At 38.7% G+C, this 17,455-nt stretch overlaps 1 protein-coding gene across 5 annotated transcripts in view; it reads left to right on the top strand.

The window, feature by feature from the left end:
* gria3b (glutamate receptor, ionotropic, AMPA 3b) overlaps positions 1-17,455 on the top strand; it is a 108,203-nt gene that overhangs the window by 18,851 nt on the left and 71,897 nt on the right. For all 5 annotated transcript variants that reach the window (XR_003039575.2, XM_017426639.3, XM_017426640.3 and 2 more), the window contains exon 3: positions 16,599-16,838. Coding sequence is in view for 4 of the 5 variants with exons in the window: in XM_017426639.3 (XP_017282128.1) it covers positions 16,599-16,838 (240 nt within the window). In the remaining variant the exon portion in view is untranslated. The remainder of the gene's footprint in view (positions 1-16,598; positions 16,839-17,455) is intronic.

Here is a 17,455-nt window from a genome sequence, read left to right as displayed (position 1 = left end):
ATTTAAAAAAGGCTAATTATGTATTACCTAATGAAAAATGACTACTTGTTCACAGTTTGACAATTTGTTGCTGCCTGTACTTGACGTGTGCAAACAGGGTGTGGGCTACAGGCTGGCATTGTTAAAATTGCCAGTAATGGTTATCAAAGCCTCTAAGTATTTAGCCTGCAGCTTAGAGACAGTGGTATGAATGACATCAGATGCTGCTGCCTCATCAGCTAACGCTGGGATAAACACAACAATACGTAAATTAGAAGAGAACTCTGCAAAAGATACAGACAGATACGAACAAATAAAATTTTAATCTCTGAAGAGCATAGACGCTCCTTTTGGGGTTATACGTCCAGGATTTGAACAAACACTGGAATCTCTCCTCTTGGGCCCTATTATTTATGCAGTATGGAAAACTGGAAAAAAAAAAGCTAGAATTGGACAAATAAAATGGAATCCATTAGAAAACTCAGAATAAATTTTGTAATATGTGGATACAAATATAATAAATCATTTTTTTTCCAAATTAAATGTTTTTCAGCTGAAACACAAATAGCCTATACACAATAGTAACTTCAGTAAAAGTCAATTAATCAGCTTGAAGAAGCTTAAGAAGACTTTCCTGCTCATGTTCAGGGGAAACAATATGACAACAAAAATGAAATACTGCTGTGTCCTATTCAAAAACCTTTCTTGACCTATTTTTTTGTGAAAGCACAACTTTCAAAATTCATTGGTAACAATCATGACTAACAAATGTTTTTCAGCCACACATAATAAGGCACAATAAGTACCCAAGGTCAGTTGCACAAACCCTTTAACCCCTTACAATTCTGTCTCTGTCTTTAAGGCCTCCTGAACACCTAATGGCAACTTTACTCAGTCTCCACAATCTCCACAACCTGTTACAAAAAGGCTGGATTGTGGACAATTTGGAAAGACCTCCTTCCGTGTGTTATTGTAATGCTGCCATGGTCTTAGTTCTCACCAAACAAGTGTTCCCCTGGATTTTTCCATGTCTCCAGAACGTTCTGCTCCCTCTGCATGCTCCATATTCTCATCCTGGCACTACTTCCTCAAACCATATCAGAATACAGCTGCGCACATAAAGATCATACCTTGATAGTTCATTGCTACTGCTACAAAGACCACGTCTGAACTGGGTAGTTTCCATTATCTTGTCCCAATCACAATTTTAGCCAGTCCCCATGAGACCAGTCCCACTTCAAATTCTCAACGACAAAGCCACCCTGAAACCCACAAGCCCTTCAGATGGGATACATTGCCTTCACAGGCATCACACTCCACCCAGGACCCCAATATCATGTTACCAGAATAATAAACCAACACAATGTTACTACAGAAGTTAAACATAAAGTTTAAACCCTGGATGAGTTTTTTCCTTAGTAGCAGGATCATCATCCAGTGTGAAAGGGGCCTTAAGCAGTTGTGCTGCAGTCCATGCCCCCATTCGTCCACAAAGCTCCATGTTCTTTCTCATTTCATTCTCCATTCTCTTTACTTCTTCCACATTCATCTGGAAGGAAGAGCACACTCTATGCCCGCAGTGGTGATTGGGAGGATTAGTGGTGTGTGAGAGACTTTGTCACTAGCTTTCTGGGAAATCCAATTACAGAATATCATAAGCCTTACATGTTTCATACTCTGCTGAATCCTCCTTAAAAATGCACAAACTCAAAAGGTCAGTGTTTAGCCGCTGTCCTCACGTATACTTCTGGAGACAAGGTAAAGAGGAGGGATCAACTTTGAAAGGATAAGGCAAGTCCTGTAGCGCTCCTCTTTTGTCTGCATTGCAGCAAACTGTGGACTGCATGAAGAACAGATTGTTATTTGCACTACATAATGGAATGGGATCTCAGAATATGTCATTTGAGGTGGAGCGAGGGCTAAAGGGGCTGGGTTTGTTATCTGCTCATGATGATAGTCTTTAATTGCATGTGTCAAGGAGATGACTTGCACAGGGGACGTGCAAAGTGAGGTTCTGCGTGTATCAGTTGAATCCTATCAAACTGATTATGCTCAGAGTTATTCAGCAGCTCGTACAGTCTGACTCACAAAACTGATATCTGGACTTCTGGGAAGGCTAAGGGAAGAAATGTTTGAACAGCAACCTTGTTCAAACATCTTGCTCTTTTACTCTGCATGATGATGAAAAGAAAGCATGATGAAGATCATAATAAAGTAATCTCTAAATATGTGGGTCCTTTTTAGAGTGTGGGTCTGTGTGACCTGCTGAAGGCTTTGAAACTGCTGTGTTGCTGTGCGTTCAAACAAAAGCATGACAGTAAGACCCTGAAGGTGAAAATATCTGTCAGAAGGAGACGGACTTGAGTCACTGACTCCCTTGAGGATTTCTCTACGGTCACAAGTGACTATATCATCAAGATGGCAGGTAGAGAGGCAAGGAAGCTGAGGGCTGAAGGGCTGAAGAGGGAAAAAAGAGAGAGTGAGAGAGGAAAGAGAATAGGAAATGAACTCCTGAGGTTTGGAAGTACCTGTAAATGGGTCACATCTGACCTCAGTAACTCATATCCAAAGGCTCATTTCACATTCTCGGCATATTGTTTTCATAAAAGGTCAAATCTTTGAAGCGTCAGGCAATAATATTAATAATGAACCAAAGTTCTGAATGTAGACAATGAATGGAAATGCATCACGAGATGTTCACTGTATTTCCAAATATGGATCATTTACTGAATAGGTACCACAATGATTCCAACTATTGTAGCATTTGTTCCTCTTTATTTTTGTTGCAAAGCTGATAGAACAGAAAATGCTAAACTTAAATAATAAGAGCCTTGTGATTTCTGTGATTTGAGATTGTTATTGCTCAGTTTACAGTTTTGATGAGGTGAAAGCTAAAAACAAATTAACAATTAGATTTGTGTATTCAAGATAAAGAATCTGTAAGGTATCAAAATAATACCATATTGGTCTACTATATTTTGGGAGGCTGCGGCGACTTGGTGGTCAGTGCCGCAGTCTTGTAAACTTGAGGTGGCAGGTCCGAGCCCAGGTTTGCAGCAGGAAGGGCATCCGGTGTAAAACTTTGCCAAGTTGTTTGTGTGAGTTTGCTAGCTGAGGCAACCCCTGAAGAAAAGAGCAGCGGAAAGAAATTACTTACTGTTGGTACACTATATTTGATTCATTTTTCTGTTCTACATAATACCTTCATATGTGATTTAATGTTACTGTTGTATAAAATCATTTGTGTAGCTATATGTGTGTGTGTGTAGTTCACTGACATTTCCATGTTTCTTAAAACCGGTTTTCTAGAATTCTTTTCCCAACATAAACAATTCAACTTTCTTTCTAGTCCTTTTCTGCTATAATTAAAGGCCTAGCATTCTTTAAAGGAATGCATATCACCCGCTGCCTTTCATGCCAGAGTTTTAGACTAAGATCATCTTCTGTTGAGAAATGATGAGCTATCTATAGCCATTTTGGTCAAACCTTGAAAATGTGCAATCTCTTGCAATATTGTGCGAGATCTGTAAGAGTTTGGAGTACATGTTGTGAATAAGTACACTATCAACTATACTACCACATCAGTTTAGCTCAGTGTAGTTGAAATTGACTGAGCTATGGCCCTTTCTGTGTTTGCTAAGCTTGCTTTGCTGTGGCAGCCATCTTGGATCAGGTTGTTTACAAAAATGTATCAGCTGAAGATGTCCGCCCATTGACTGCTTTATAAAAGTATCACAAAAAAAATCTGTTCAGTGAGTCATGAGGTATTTTGCTAACTGGATAGACGATGAACACACACAGAGACACAGACATGAGCAATAACATTATTGCTCTGCCTTTGCTTTTGGAAGCCAGCATTAATTTGATTTTATTTTTTACAAACTTGCATGTAGCTAAAACCCAGTCTTCTGGGATGTTTTTAGAGATTTGTAGTTCTGTGTAAAAAAATGAAGACTGGTCAAAAAAAGATTTGTACAAAATGAAATGCGTAGACAACATTGTCTATTTCACTATATGCCACCTCCTTTTACTCGTTCTTTAAAACAACTCTTCTTTGTTGTGCACCGGCTGTATTTTCTTAGAATAAAATTCTAACAAATGACATCAAACCGACTTGTTTTGAGCTTCAGGTTTGTTCCTGGCAAACAGACCTCAGAGACAGAGCATCTCCAGGCTCCTTTCTCCCTCCTGACCATTAAACACTCATATATACATGTAAAAAGATGCAGACACAGATGTGAATCCGCTGAGCTCACCAGTGGCTTACTTGTACTTTTTTATTTTCAAGCCCAAACAGCAGATGAGTCACTGAGCTCTGGGAATTGTCAACCTGGCAGCTTGAACATGAAGCAGATGACAAACTCAGAGTTTATTTAAACAAAGCTGCTCTATAAAACTGAGAAATTTTAGACGTGATTTCCTGCAAAACAGCTGCTTTGTATAGTTTTTATGTGAATTTCCTAAAGTGTGAAGGACACTAGTTATCTAGCAACAATTAAAACTAAAAAGTATGTAAATTAGGGGAAATAAACTTGTAAATGTTGCTGAACTATACTTGGTTTAAAATGAAAATACTCTTGTGAGAGCCAGTGTTTTATTTGTATACATGAAGATGAACCAACATCCAAATCAGATTTAAATATTTATTCATTCATTATACGTTTTCAAATCTGAATTTTGCCTTTTTTGTACTGTTGGCCAGAGTGTAATTTAAAATACCTGGCAAATGATAAATACATAAATAAAGAAAGAACTAGCATTTCATGAAGGAATACAAATCCCTCACTGCCTAGCATTCCAGAGTTTTAAACAAAGATCAAATTTCTATGTTGAAAAATGGCAAAGTTGTGGCTGTTTTGGTCAAAGGTTAAAAATAACAGGGATGCTCCTTGGCTACTGTCACATTAAATTTGAGCTCAAAAGCTATGAAATTGACTAGGTTATAGCCATTGTTATGTTACCTAAGGTTAATTAGCTGCGGTGGCCATTTCAAATTAGACTGATTGACTTCAAAAGGTAATCAGTAAAGTGGTGCTCAGACCTGATTGGACTCTGTGCCAAAATCATATCTAAGGTAGGTTCTAGAAAATTTTAGTATGTGAAACTTTCCTTTCTGAGCCAGGCAGATACAGCGGATATGTTACATGTAGTAAGTACTGTTTGTGTTCTCTTTCCACCATGTGTGCCGATAACCGACATAGATACTGGAAGTTGATTCAGCGGGACTTGTAACAGCTTCTTCTTATCGTCTCAAGGCACCACTGCGGTTGAGTAGTTCTTGAATCTGGGTCTGCCATTTGAGTTAACAGTTTGAAGCACTTCACGTCTCCGTATGACAAGAGCTGATGCAGTACCCCCCCTGGGCACTTACAAGATATCTCCTCGTGACAGCGTTCCCTCTTCAGCTCCGAGCAGGAATGTCTGGTCCTGGTGTAGGCGAGTCGGCCGGGTGGGATGGTTGGTGCGGAGCAGGTGGCGGCGACGGGGACCGGAGGCAGAAAGAGACGGAGACATGCTGGAGAAAGTAGCTGAGAGGAGAAACAACCGAGCCAAAGTCTGAAAGCGAGAATGTGGATTTTGTGACTGAGGCGAGAAAAAAAACAAAAAAGATGCAATTCTTGTTGACATTTACCATTCCCCCCTTCCCAAAGGCTGTTTAGGACTCAAAAACATAGAAAACTATGAGTCCATGAAAAGTTTTTTTTTTCTTCTTTTTTTTTTTATTATGATGATTCTTTTTTATTTATTGTCTGTCTCTCTGAATTAGCCCACGGTGCCTGCAGGACAGCACTCATCCCTCTGAACTAGCATTCCGTGCCAGGCATCTCAAGTGATGCATTGGAAATGTAACATCCCCCGTACACTGCCGAGTGTCCTGATTATAGAAGGGAATGAGGGCGGCACACTGTGTGTGTTTGACCAGTGAACTGGAGATGGGATGCATGGTTCCCTGCAGCAGGAAGGGGGAGGGGGAGGGAGGAAGGGGGGTGAGGCACAGTTAGCTGCAGAGAAAGAAGAAGAGAAAAAAGAAAAAAAACAACAACAAATGGGATTAAAAAGGACAGAGAAAAGAAGGAGCAGATGAGAGCGAGAGAGAGAGATGTGTTGTTTACCACGTGGCCGTATACGAGCTTCTGTAATGACTTTGTCTACATGCACATCGGACTTAAGTAAATTAGCCTTATTGAAATTCCAGGTGACGCTCACAGAATCATATTAACCAATGCATAATTCCTTTGGAGTTCGGCTGCCTTTTATTTCCAGGTGGACCGAAACATTTATTTCATTTCTATTTAATTACCAAAGAAGCTGAAGCGGAGGCCGGGACATTTCTCCAAAACAGCTCTGCTCTCTGCACGCTGCACCGCGCTTTCTTTGTTTCTCGCAAAGTCAAACATCAATCTGCGCTCCGCCAACGGAGCGAGGAGATATTATGGGGGAAACAATCTGAAAGGGGGAGTGGGGTAAGCAAAGAGGCACTCAGGTGGAGAGAAATACTGCCGTGCCTGAAGAGGATGTGTGCTTTGGGGGATGACCATATGGCTGAGGCAAAAAAAAATATATAAAAAATATATATCAGGCAACAAAAGAAGAGGTCAAATAGAGTGGTGGGGCTAAAGAAGAGGAGAGTGAAGAGAGTCAGTGATGTGATGAAGGAGTGGGGGATCAGTGCAGCACAGAGAGACGTGTCTGTAAGAAAATGACAGAAAACGGACTGGACTGTTCAGTGTTTTACCTTTCAGCTTTATGTTTACAACCAGAACTTGCCATGTGTGAAACATTTCTATATTGTTATCTGTTCTGTATTTACTCTGGAATCTAAACTATTAATTCTGGAATCAGAATTGCTTGAAGCAATACATATCCCTATGTTTTAAACTAAGATTATTTTGTCTTGAAAAATGACAGAAGTTTAGCTTTTTTTGGTTAAATCATGAAATAACGTTATGTGTGATTGTTTGCAATATGGCAAGATCTTGCACAATTTCTTAGGGCTTTGAATATGTGTTGGGAATAACTCTCAGCTACTACCACACCGAATTAGTTGACTAAGTTGTAGCTATTTTTCTGTTTGTTATTGTTAATTAGCTGTGGCGCCATCTTGATTGATTCTAAAAGTCAAGGTTAGTGACAGGCGGCAGCTGACAGAAATATGGAGATGCAGAAATAAAGCAATGAAACCTTTTTTTTATAATCATTGATTATATTGATTACTTCCCTTCTTGTCAAAAACCACTTGAAAGTCCTCACACTCAATTATTTTTGTTCCTGTTGACTGCTCTTTATTTATTTAAAAGAAAATACATAAAGTTGGCTTTTTCTTTTTATATTGAAGTATTTTTATTGCCCTAATTATCCACAATAATTATAAAACCTGAATGCTTTTTTAGAAAGTTATGTGTGTGTTTTGAAACACCCCCATATATAACGAACAGGTAAGGCACCTAATTACTGCGGCCTGCAACAAAATAAGGTAGCTTATTTAAAAATGTACAATGTTACGCAAAAAAAAGCCACTTTAATTTCCCACAGGTCTCCACTGCTGTTGGAGATAACCAACTCCTCTTTATTTTCCCACTCCAGTGTGTGGATAAACAGTAAATTGGTCTTCATTATTTTCTCACAGCAGTTTGTTGAAATGATGGTTATACATCTTAATGAAGGCTAATTTTAACTAATTATATTGCATGTTCTATAATTTAATCATGATCACCGGCACTGCTGGTGTTCCCGATGGGAGAAGTACTGCAAACTGTACTCAAGAAAAGTTGACACTAGTGGTATATATCTTTCTTTAGACAATACAGCAACATATGTTAATTAAAATGTACTTTGAGTAAGGAACAAATGGGAAGACTTTAATCTTGACTTATGATCCAGGTTTGCAGTCCTGATTCAGAAACTGAAGAAGACATTAAAGGGATACTTCAAATTTTTAGAAGTAGGGTTTTGTGACAGGATTATGAACCTTTCATATGTTAAAATAGTACCTTTCTGGGCTGGGAGTGTTTGTGTCTGGTTAGAGAGGCTAAACTTTCACTTGGAGTCACCCTAAACAAAACAATTACTCCAGGTCCTAGCAAATCTGGGCCAAAATTCGTATACACAACAAAAAATAGAGTTCTAGCACTATAGAATTATTGCTGAAATTAAAATTCAGATGAGTTCCAGACACTTGAGACAACTCTGTGTGTATTATGAGAGAAAATTTGTTGCTTCAGTGTACAAAATCTTTCCAACGTAGGTGAGAAAGTTGAAAACCGTTTCATAGCATTTCGAAAACTCTTGTATAACAGTTGTAGGACAGTGAGACACTAGATTTACCTGTTGAAGGTCACTTTTTGAGCGGCCAAAGTTTGGAGGAATAAAGTTTGACTCTGACCACTTTGACAAGCTAATGGCTAATACAAACAAGGCTAGGACCACAATGGCTTTTTTGCCATCTTCAAAAACATCTACAGTCTCAAAAAATGTAATACAAGCCACATAATAGAAGGCTTAAAAAATTAATATGAGTTTAAGCAAATTTTGCACTTATTTGGTGTAAATTGTTTTGGTGCTGGAAAAAATTAACATACCGGAATTATAGTATCGCAAATGTAGTAAAAAATATGAACAAATTAGCAGATACATGTAAAATAAATCAAATTTAGGAATATTGTTTTTTTGAATAGAAGCATTTTTTTTTCATTCTGCTTTCACCACATTTTAGATAAACTAAGATAAAGAGGACACAATAATGACTTCATTTTTTTTCCAAACCATTTTTTTTCATTATTAATAATAGAATCACACACAGAACTATATAAGATGCATATGATCCATGAATTATTTCAATGTCATTTACACTCAGTTGTACATATCAGTTATCCTCTTTGTTGTGCCAGCTCTAAATCATCTCTGTAAACATGTGAAGAAAGATTTCGAACAAATAAAGTTTTTATATTCAATATAAAGTCCACAAACTCACACCCAATACTTAAAAATCTGTGAAAAAGTAAACCTTAACCATACAACAGTATCAATAAATTGAGTAGTAAGTCACTTAGTCAAATAAATGCCATATTTCCTCTTGAGAAAACAGTAAAAATTATTGTGTTGAATTTATAAATGATATTTTAAGGTATTTCTTTTCTTTGCTTTTTTAATACTATTCCAAACTGTAGCAGTCACAGAAAACAGAAGTAAATCAGAGGCAAACAGGTATTTCCCGATTGTTTCCCCCTCGTTACACTCCTAAAACACAAATGTCCACTGAAGGGGTGTGTGGCCTGTCACAAAATCTGTATGTGCTGTCAGTGAATAGTGTCTATCTGACCTCTGCTCAAAGGCTGCAGGGCTGAAAGTACCGCAGCCTCCTTTTGTTGTATTTTGCGCTCGCACACACAACAAAAAAACATGAAAGGAGGGAATTATTAGCAGGGGACAGCATCTTTGCTGAGAAATCAACTAGCGCTCTCTTCATTTAACGGGTCTCAAGTCATGACTAAGAGTGATTCCTTTGTTGTGTTTCTTTCTTCCTTTTTAGGGAATTTACACTTTATGCCTTCAAATTAATGCGGTCCCTTAAAAGTGACCAATGATTGATCTTTTGTTCAACTCCAACTGAATGCACCAGGGAGAAAGTTTAAATGTGAACTAAATGAATGTGCTGTATTAATGTAATGTTAAATCACAGATTAAAGGCACGGGGGAAGGAGCTGTTTTAATGCGCAAGGACACAAAAAAGTCAACTTTGTTATTGTTCTAGTCACAGTAGGAAGTAAAAGTCTTTTTATTAGCTTAGAGGTTCTGATGCTCAGACTGTTTGAACACAGCATGGCATTACAATCTTTTGCAACAGTTCTAGGTCTCATCCACACCAATCCCTTTTTAAAACTGAGATTTCTGCTGTGTTTGCACCTCCTGTCCACACCCAAATTCAGGTTTTGGTGAAAAAAAAAGAGATTTTTAAAATCTCAGGGTTTTGGTGGATTCATATGGACTCAAAGTACGGAGCTTCAAGGAAATTATGACACAGTGACCTATTTCTTGCAAGTCTACTTTGACTTTGTGCCTCAGAAAACAAAACAACAATGGAGCCATTGTCACTATTGTTGCTGCATCTCTCTAGCTGCAATGATTATATCACATAAAGGAACTTGGACACATTATCAGATAATAAATATGGACTACAACTCTTTTGGGAAAATCTTTAAATATATCATTAATGTGGACGTTTTTAACACCTGGGTATTTTTGTTAGAGCAATGAAGATGAAGAGGTTTTAAAAAATATTTGTTGTCGTGTAGATGGAGTCTCAATGCTTTTACAGCATTCTTAGTTTTCAGACAGTCTTTTAACGAGAAGCAGCAATGCAACTGGGAAAAAAAGACAACATTGAAATATCCATGTTGCACCTCTAGATGGAGATAATGTCAGCATAAACAAGATCAAAATATAAAAAAGAGCATTCTGATCATCGCAGCTTTATTTTATTTTATTTTATTTTATTTTTTCCATTACCATTTTCTTTCAGTGTTTAACCTTTTGATCACAGGATTGAAATTTAATGGTGACAGGCTCAGGACAAAACGAGCCAAACATAGAAAAATAGTTAAAAGCAACAGCAGGCATACTCGAAAGAAGCCACTATGGCTTTTCTTTTCTCAAACTCTGCTCATTCTATTTCCCTTGGATTTGCCTAAAAGAGAGTATTTAAAAATCTTCCATGTTAAAAGCCTTTTATTAAAAACAATCACATTAGTACTCACCAGAAAACACAACTTGCACCTGGAGGAGAGGTGCAAATGTGACAGGAATAAGTTTGTTTTTCCAAGTATCTGTGTTTGTGTGGACATAGCACAGGACTAAGTGGTCATAGCTGGAAATGAGCCAGTAATGATTAAAAGTGAGAAAACAGGAGGGTTCTGCACAGCTTGGCTTAAAGTCCTCTGAAAATCAATAATGCCGCTTTCATTAATTGTATGTAGTCTTAGAACAACCATGGTTGGGTCTTTAGGGTACTGCTTATGTGTTGTTGCAAACATCAGCTCTGTGGAGCTATATAAGCTCAGACTGATGCTCATGAGGACTGACTTGGGTTAAGGCAGAAGAACGGGGAAGATTGTGAGGGCAGGACTGCACTGAGGCAAAGAGTTGAATGTGTGTTGTGTAAAAGAGGCAGAGCTGCAGGTTTTGGCAGGTCTGGTGCAGTGATAGTGACCATAACATGCCCTCACAACACGCAAAGCAAGAAGACTTTGCTTTTGTCCGGAACATCCACACAGACCTTACCTCCATGAGGAATTGTGTCGGAATAATCAAGATGACATTGCTCCTGAAATGTCTGCAAAAAAAAAAAAAAAAAGTTTCTTCTGCAGTCAGATGGTATACATCAAAACGGGATGGCACAAAGGGACGGTGCTTTTAAAAGTGGGGTAGCTGAGAGCAAAAAAAGGGAAAGAAACAAGCTGAAGGGTTGCAAGAAGGGATTGTGTGGACATATCTGGGGGTTTGGGTTTGCTTAAAGTTCAACCTTAAAAGCAAGGGGACAGCTCAGCTGAGATAAAGAAGCTGCCAGATCTGCCCCCCTAGGATAGGTCTTGTGTCAGTGCTGGCCCAAATTAAGAGGGAGCGCAGAGGAAAGCAGGCCTTGACAAGGGCTGGAACTCTTACTGGCTCCCATTCATTTTGGGAGATTGCACCACTCACCCTGCAGCACTTACCCACAATACCGCTGTCCATCTGTTGAATCACTTATCAAGAGGCTCTGCTGTGTGTGTGTTTGCATCAGTATGTGCTTGTATATGTGTGTATCTGAGTGTGTCTGACTGTACCTTGGAAGAGGTGCCTGTCTGAGGACAGATAGGGAGGAAATAGAATTAAGGCGGATGAAGCGAAATCCCACTCGTGACTAGATCTTTTGTTCGCGCTGAGATTGTGCTTAAAAGCCAAACATATGAGCGCCATCATGTTGTTCTTTGAGCGTCACAACGACAGACAAATTCTCATGAGCAGATAGAGTACAGAAGGAAAACAAATTTCTTTTGTGTGCACAGTCGTAGGAAAAATAAAGTCCACTTTCTGTCAGTCAGGGTTTTACAAATCATCACAATAAAAAAGATCTGGTCTTTACCAGGTTCTAAAATTATTCAAATCTAACATCATGTGAACACCAAAATGGACAACGTGTAAGCAAAAATGACTAAGTCTACCTGCTCCCATATGACTTAAATTGGTGCTGCAAATGAAATGCACTTGAATAACTGATTATTATCAGTGCCATCACCTTTATAAAAGCAGCAGTTTTGGCATTTATTTTGCTCTGGTTCACACAGGTGTATGTTAATGCAGTGCATACACCTTTGCAATGAGAACCAACTGCTTTTGCCAGTCAATCTGGGAAGGATTAATGGTCACCAGCTGTCAAGCATGGTGGCAGAGAGGTGATGATTTGGGCTTGTTTTGCAGCCACAGGACCTGGGCACCTTGCAGTCACTGAGTCAACTATGAGCTCCTCTGTAGACCAAAGGATTTTATGGTCAAATGTGGGACTATCTGTCCCACATTGAAGATTGGACAAAATGAAACAGAGCAATGATCCCAAACACAGAAGCTAATCTACAACAGAATGGCTGAAAAAGAGAAGAATTGAGGCATTCCAATGGACCAGTCAAAGTCCAGACCTCAACTCAGTTAAAACGTTGTGGTGGGATCTGTGCAGAAGAAAATGTCAGCAAATCTCAATGAACTGAAGCAACTTTGTAAAGAGGAGTGGGCCAAAATTCCACCACAACATTGACAACAACTGAAAGACACACAGAAAAAAAACTATTTTAAGTTATTGCTGCTGAAGGAGGTTCATCAAGCTTCTGATTCACGAGGTGTACTTACTTTACTCGCAGCTTTTTTCATTTTGGCTTCATATTTGTTTAATAAATACCTTGACAGACTCTGTTGTGTTTTTGTACATATGAGGTTTGATTTGAATAATTTTAGAACCCGGTAAAAACCAAATCATTTTTCTTATGTCCAAGTGCTTAAAACCCCTGAGCTGAAAGACAGTGCTTCCTTTTTTTCCATGGCTGCATGTGTTTTTGATTGCATCTTTTGTCTGATTAGGACGAAGGTATAAAATAGGGACCATTGTGTTGATGATTTATTGATTGCAGCTCAAAGGTGGGGTCAATAGCACCCCTAATTTAAAGCAAAAATCAAAACGATTGAGTGCATATCCACCGCGCAATCAGAAACAAATAATTGACACAACTGCATAAGGCTAAATCGAGTCGTCATCTCCGTCAACCTGCTGCTGCACTGTGATATTTGAAGCATTTAAGGATGTGGAGGATGCTTGATTGCTCAGTGGGAAGACTTGAGAGTCAATCAGAATATGCAAGCAGACATTCATGATAGAGCAGGCAAGCAAAACACCTGTAGCTCTTAATATTAGTTTACCCATTAATGGCTTCTGACTTAATGGAAGTCTCTCCAGAAAGCAAGACGAAAACAAACTATTTTTTTTGTCTCTGTAGAAAATTTCAGATGCACATGCTGATTTTAAGAAAAGCTCTGTGCTTGACTGAGGAGTTTAATCCACAAAATGCCAGTTATACTTTAGTCAGTTAATATTTAAAGTGATCAGTAAAATACTTAGCTAATTTTTTACTCTTTGTGGCCTATGGTAGTAATATTAGTCTATTTGTCTGGTCTTGGAAAATAATTTTTGGAGCCACATCTACAATTAATTAACTTTTAGAGTCAATCAAGCTGATTCAAGATGGCAGCCAAAGCTAATCGAACTTAGCAAGCACAAAAATGGCTACAACAAAGTCAGTTTTACTGAAATTGAGGTGCATATTGTTGTGGTTGTAGCTAAGCATCTTTCCCAAGCCAAAATTTGAGCAAAACACAATTTGCAACAACTTTGCTTAAAAGTAATCATTTTTGTTAGGGTCAGCCCTGCTTGTCTTTTACCAAAATATCTCATGAACCACTGGAGAGATTCTAATGAAATTCTGAGAAAATAATTGCTGGATTAACATCTATAACTGATTAACTTTTAGAGTCAATAGGCTAGCATTTGGTGTGGTAGTAGCTGACAGTGATTCACAACACATACTCCAGACAATAACTGATCATTCAAGATCACATGGGCTACCGTATGAGATTGTGCATGGTGTTATTTTCAAGGTTTGTCCAAAATAGCTTTAACTTTGTTGTTTCTTATCCTAACATGATCTTAGTCTAACATTCTTGAATAAGAGGTAGCAGGCATTCTTTCAAGGAATGCCAGGCCTTTTCTTTTTCTCTGGGTGTGAGTCAGCTGGTGCATGTATTTAAACAAGACAAGGCTTCTGCCGCTTCAGAAAAATGTCACTTGCCATCTAAAAACGATGACACTACCAAATCAAAACATCAGTTAAAATAAATGTTTGCACGATGTTGCTAAAAAACTAATTGTGTTCACTTAAAGGAACTACTTTAGGGTAAAAAGAGGCTGCCTCTTGCAGCTCTTTTGGATGGAGCTAACCGAAGCGAGGACAGGAAGCAGCAGCGCTCACAGCTGCTGTGAGTGCCGCAGTGACTTGTTCACTGTGGATGAGGGAGCAGAGAGATAACTGCTGGGAGCTCCTAGTTGGAGCTGGAAGCCTTCACTCACTCTTGTGATGTTTCTATTCCTTTTCTCTGCCACTGTTCTAGCAAAGATGTTGTATTGTTAAAACATATTTTGCTAAAAAAGCAGACTGCCTTTGAGCATTATTGTACATTGCACACAAATGCACATGAAAAAGATATTAACACATCATTCCGTAATAGATTCTTTTTATTTCCACTTAAGAAAAGTTAGGAAAACTCTTACTACCCTTTGTCTAATTGGCACTAATCACATTAATGTTTTAATTTAAAAGGAGCATTCCTTAAAAAAAGGTTTATTGCCCATTAGCTTATATGCCAAAGGTCTGAACAAAAATCTTGCACAATCTGTTAATTCTCAACATATGTGATCGAGATACCTCTCAGCTACAACTGACTGAGTTTTTGGCATTCTTGTGTTTGCTAAATTTGATTAGTTGTGGCAGCCATCTTGAATAATCAGTTGTAAATTTGCATCCAATGATTACTTTCTGAGTTTCATCTAAATCCATCCAGTGATTCATGAGATATTTTGCTTAAGGACAGACAGACAAACAAACATACACACATATATAGGGGATAATTATATCATGTCAGATTTTGGAAAACATGTAGAAATGACACCTCAAATTGTAGTACTCAACTGATGAAGTTTCATTGTTTTGCATGATTGTTCCTTCCATCCATCCATCCGTCCAGGTTTTTATACTCACTTGAACCACTTCAGGGTTGTGAGGCGTGGGTGCTTCCAGTAGTCACTGGGTGAGAGGCAGGGTACACACTGGACAGGTCACCAGTTCTTCAAAGAGCCACATAAAAATGAACGATCTTACATATACACACTCACACCAAAGAACTCATTTAGTTGCCTAACATGCATGTCTTTGGTCCATGTAAGGAAACTGGGATACCTGGAGAAAACTCGGATGAGGAGAAGATGTAAAACTCCACTCACAAAGTTGCCAACAGTTATGTACCCAGGATTTTCCAGCAGAGCTGAAGCACCATGCTGTCTGGTCCTTTATCTTCCACAGGCAATTTAAAAATCATTTTTATTCAAAAAATTGGTTTTGTTCTTTTTTAAGGCTGAGAGTATTTTCTAATTTATGGCGAGGTGGATGGTCAAAGTTCGTTCTTGTAAACATATTTCACTCAAACTGATGTAACAAAAAGAAACAAGAACATTTGTTTATTTATTTACAGGAATGTGTGCTGTTGATGTCTTTCTATTTGTTTCCTTTTCCTAAAATTTTCCTGATTTTCTTTCATGTTTTTTCATTTTTGGTCAAGGGGGGGTGTCTTGTTATGTTGTAGGTTTCCTATTGTTTAAATCAAGCTTTTCACCTCACAGTTCCCAAATGCTGCCCTCTCACAGGAAATTGAAGACCTACTTGGTGTAAAATGTTCTGTGATTACTCAAAAAAACTCATGAAAGGATACCATATGTCGTAGATCACGCTACTTTGAATATTACTTAGATATAATCTATCATCCTCATTATTGCTTGTTTTGTCTATCCTAATAATAGTGTTAAGTTTCATCATGATTTTTTTGGTATTTTTTAATGAAAAATATGAATATGAAACACAGGTTTCTATTCTTTGTGTTCACAACCCCAATTCCAAAGCAGGTGCTGCCATCCAATTCAAAATTACCTCTTTAAAAAAAATGGTACAATTTCTCTGTTTCAATATTTGTTATATTCACTACGGTCCATTGTGAATAAAATATGGGTTTGTTAGATTTTCAAATCTTTGCATTCTGTTTTTATTTACGTTTTACACCATGTCACCAGCTTTTCCAGAAATGGGGTTGTATTGAGATTCCTTTCCTGTGTTGTCAGTGATTCATCAAGCACTCAAAGAGCCATTTAGAGCAACACGAATCATTGATTTTCTGTTATTCATTTGTCAAACAATGAACTATGACTGCCTGAGGTGATGAATTTGAAAGCGAGCTCGTGCTGACGTGTGTCCTCTTGCTCTCTGCTGTCCCTGCAGTTTGCTCTCAGTTCTCCCGCGGGGTGTACGCCATCTTCGGATTCTACGACAAGAAGTCCATGAACACCTTGACCTCGTTCTGCGGCGCTCTGCACACCTCCTTCGTCACGCCCAGTTACCCCACGGATAACGAGGTGCAGTTTGTCATCCAGATGCGGCCCGCCCTCCGGGGCGCTGTGCTCAGCCTGCTCTCCCACTACAAGTGGCAGAAGTTTGTTTACCTCTACGACACTGATCGGGGTAAGTTAAAGGGCAAGTCTTGAGTTGGAGGAGACTGAATTACATCACAGAACTATGTTAGGGGGACTCCGAAGTTTAATACTCTGTGACAGCTCTGTAAAGGCCTGAAATTTTAACCCTCCATTCCCTAATAAAGTATTTTTGTTATGTAAATGTGAAATGTATTCACTTGCAGTGCATCACACTTGTAATAACATACCCCACTTTAAAGCAATGGCAGTTTTATGAGCAATAACCTTTGGCTCATTCGAACAGTTGACTGGTCAGTGCCAGTTAATCTCGTGTTTAATCGTGTTGTTGATATTGGCTCGTCTCTCATCTGAAATGAGGTATGTCACAGCTGCTACTAAAGCGTTTGCAACCGAAATCAGGCTCACGGGCTGCCCGTGGGAGCCGCTTATTGTGCTGCATCAATGAGGGGTTCGGTGTAGTCCCCAGATTGCATTGCACTGCATTGTTGATGCCGTGTATATGACAACCTGTCAACAAGGCAAAGTGTTCATTTCTTGGCTTTCTAATGTCAGATGGGAATATGAGCTCATTATCTCTCAGTAGAATAATGATTCTCTCCTCCTACAGTAACTTCAATTTGTTCAAACAGCAGCTTGGCGGGGGGG

The sequence above is a fragment of the Kryptolebias marmoratus genome, linkage group LG9 (assembly GCF_001649575.2).
Source record: "Kryptolebias marmoratus isolate JLee-2015 linkage group LG9, ASM164957v2, whole genome shotgun sequence".
NCBI lineage: Eukaryota > Metazoa > Chordata > Actinopteri > Cyprinodontiformes > Rivulidae > Kryptolebias > Kryptolebias marmoratus.
This window is presented reverse-complemented; position numbering and strand designations above follow the sequence as displayed.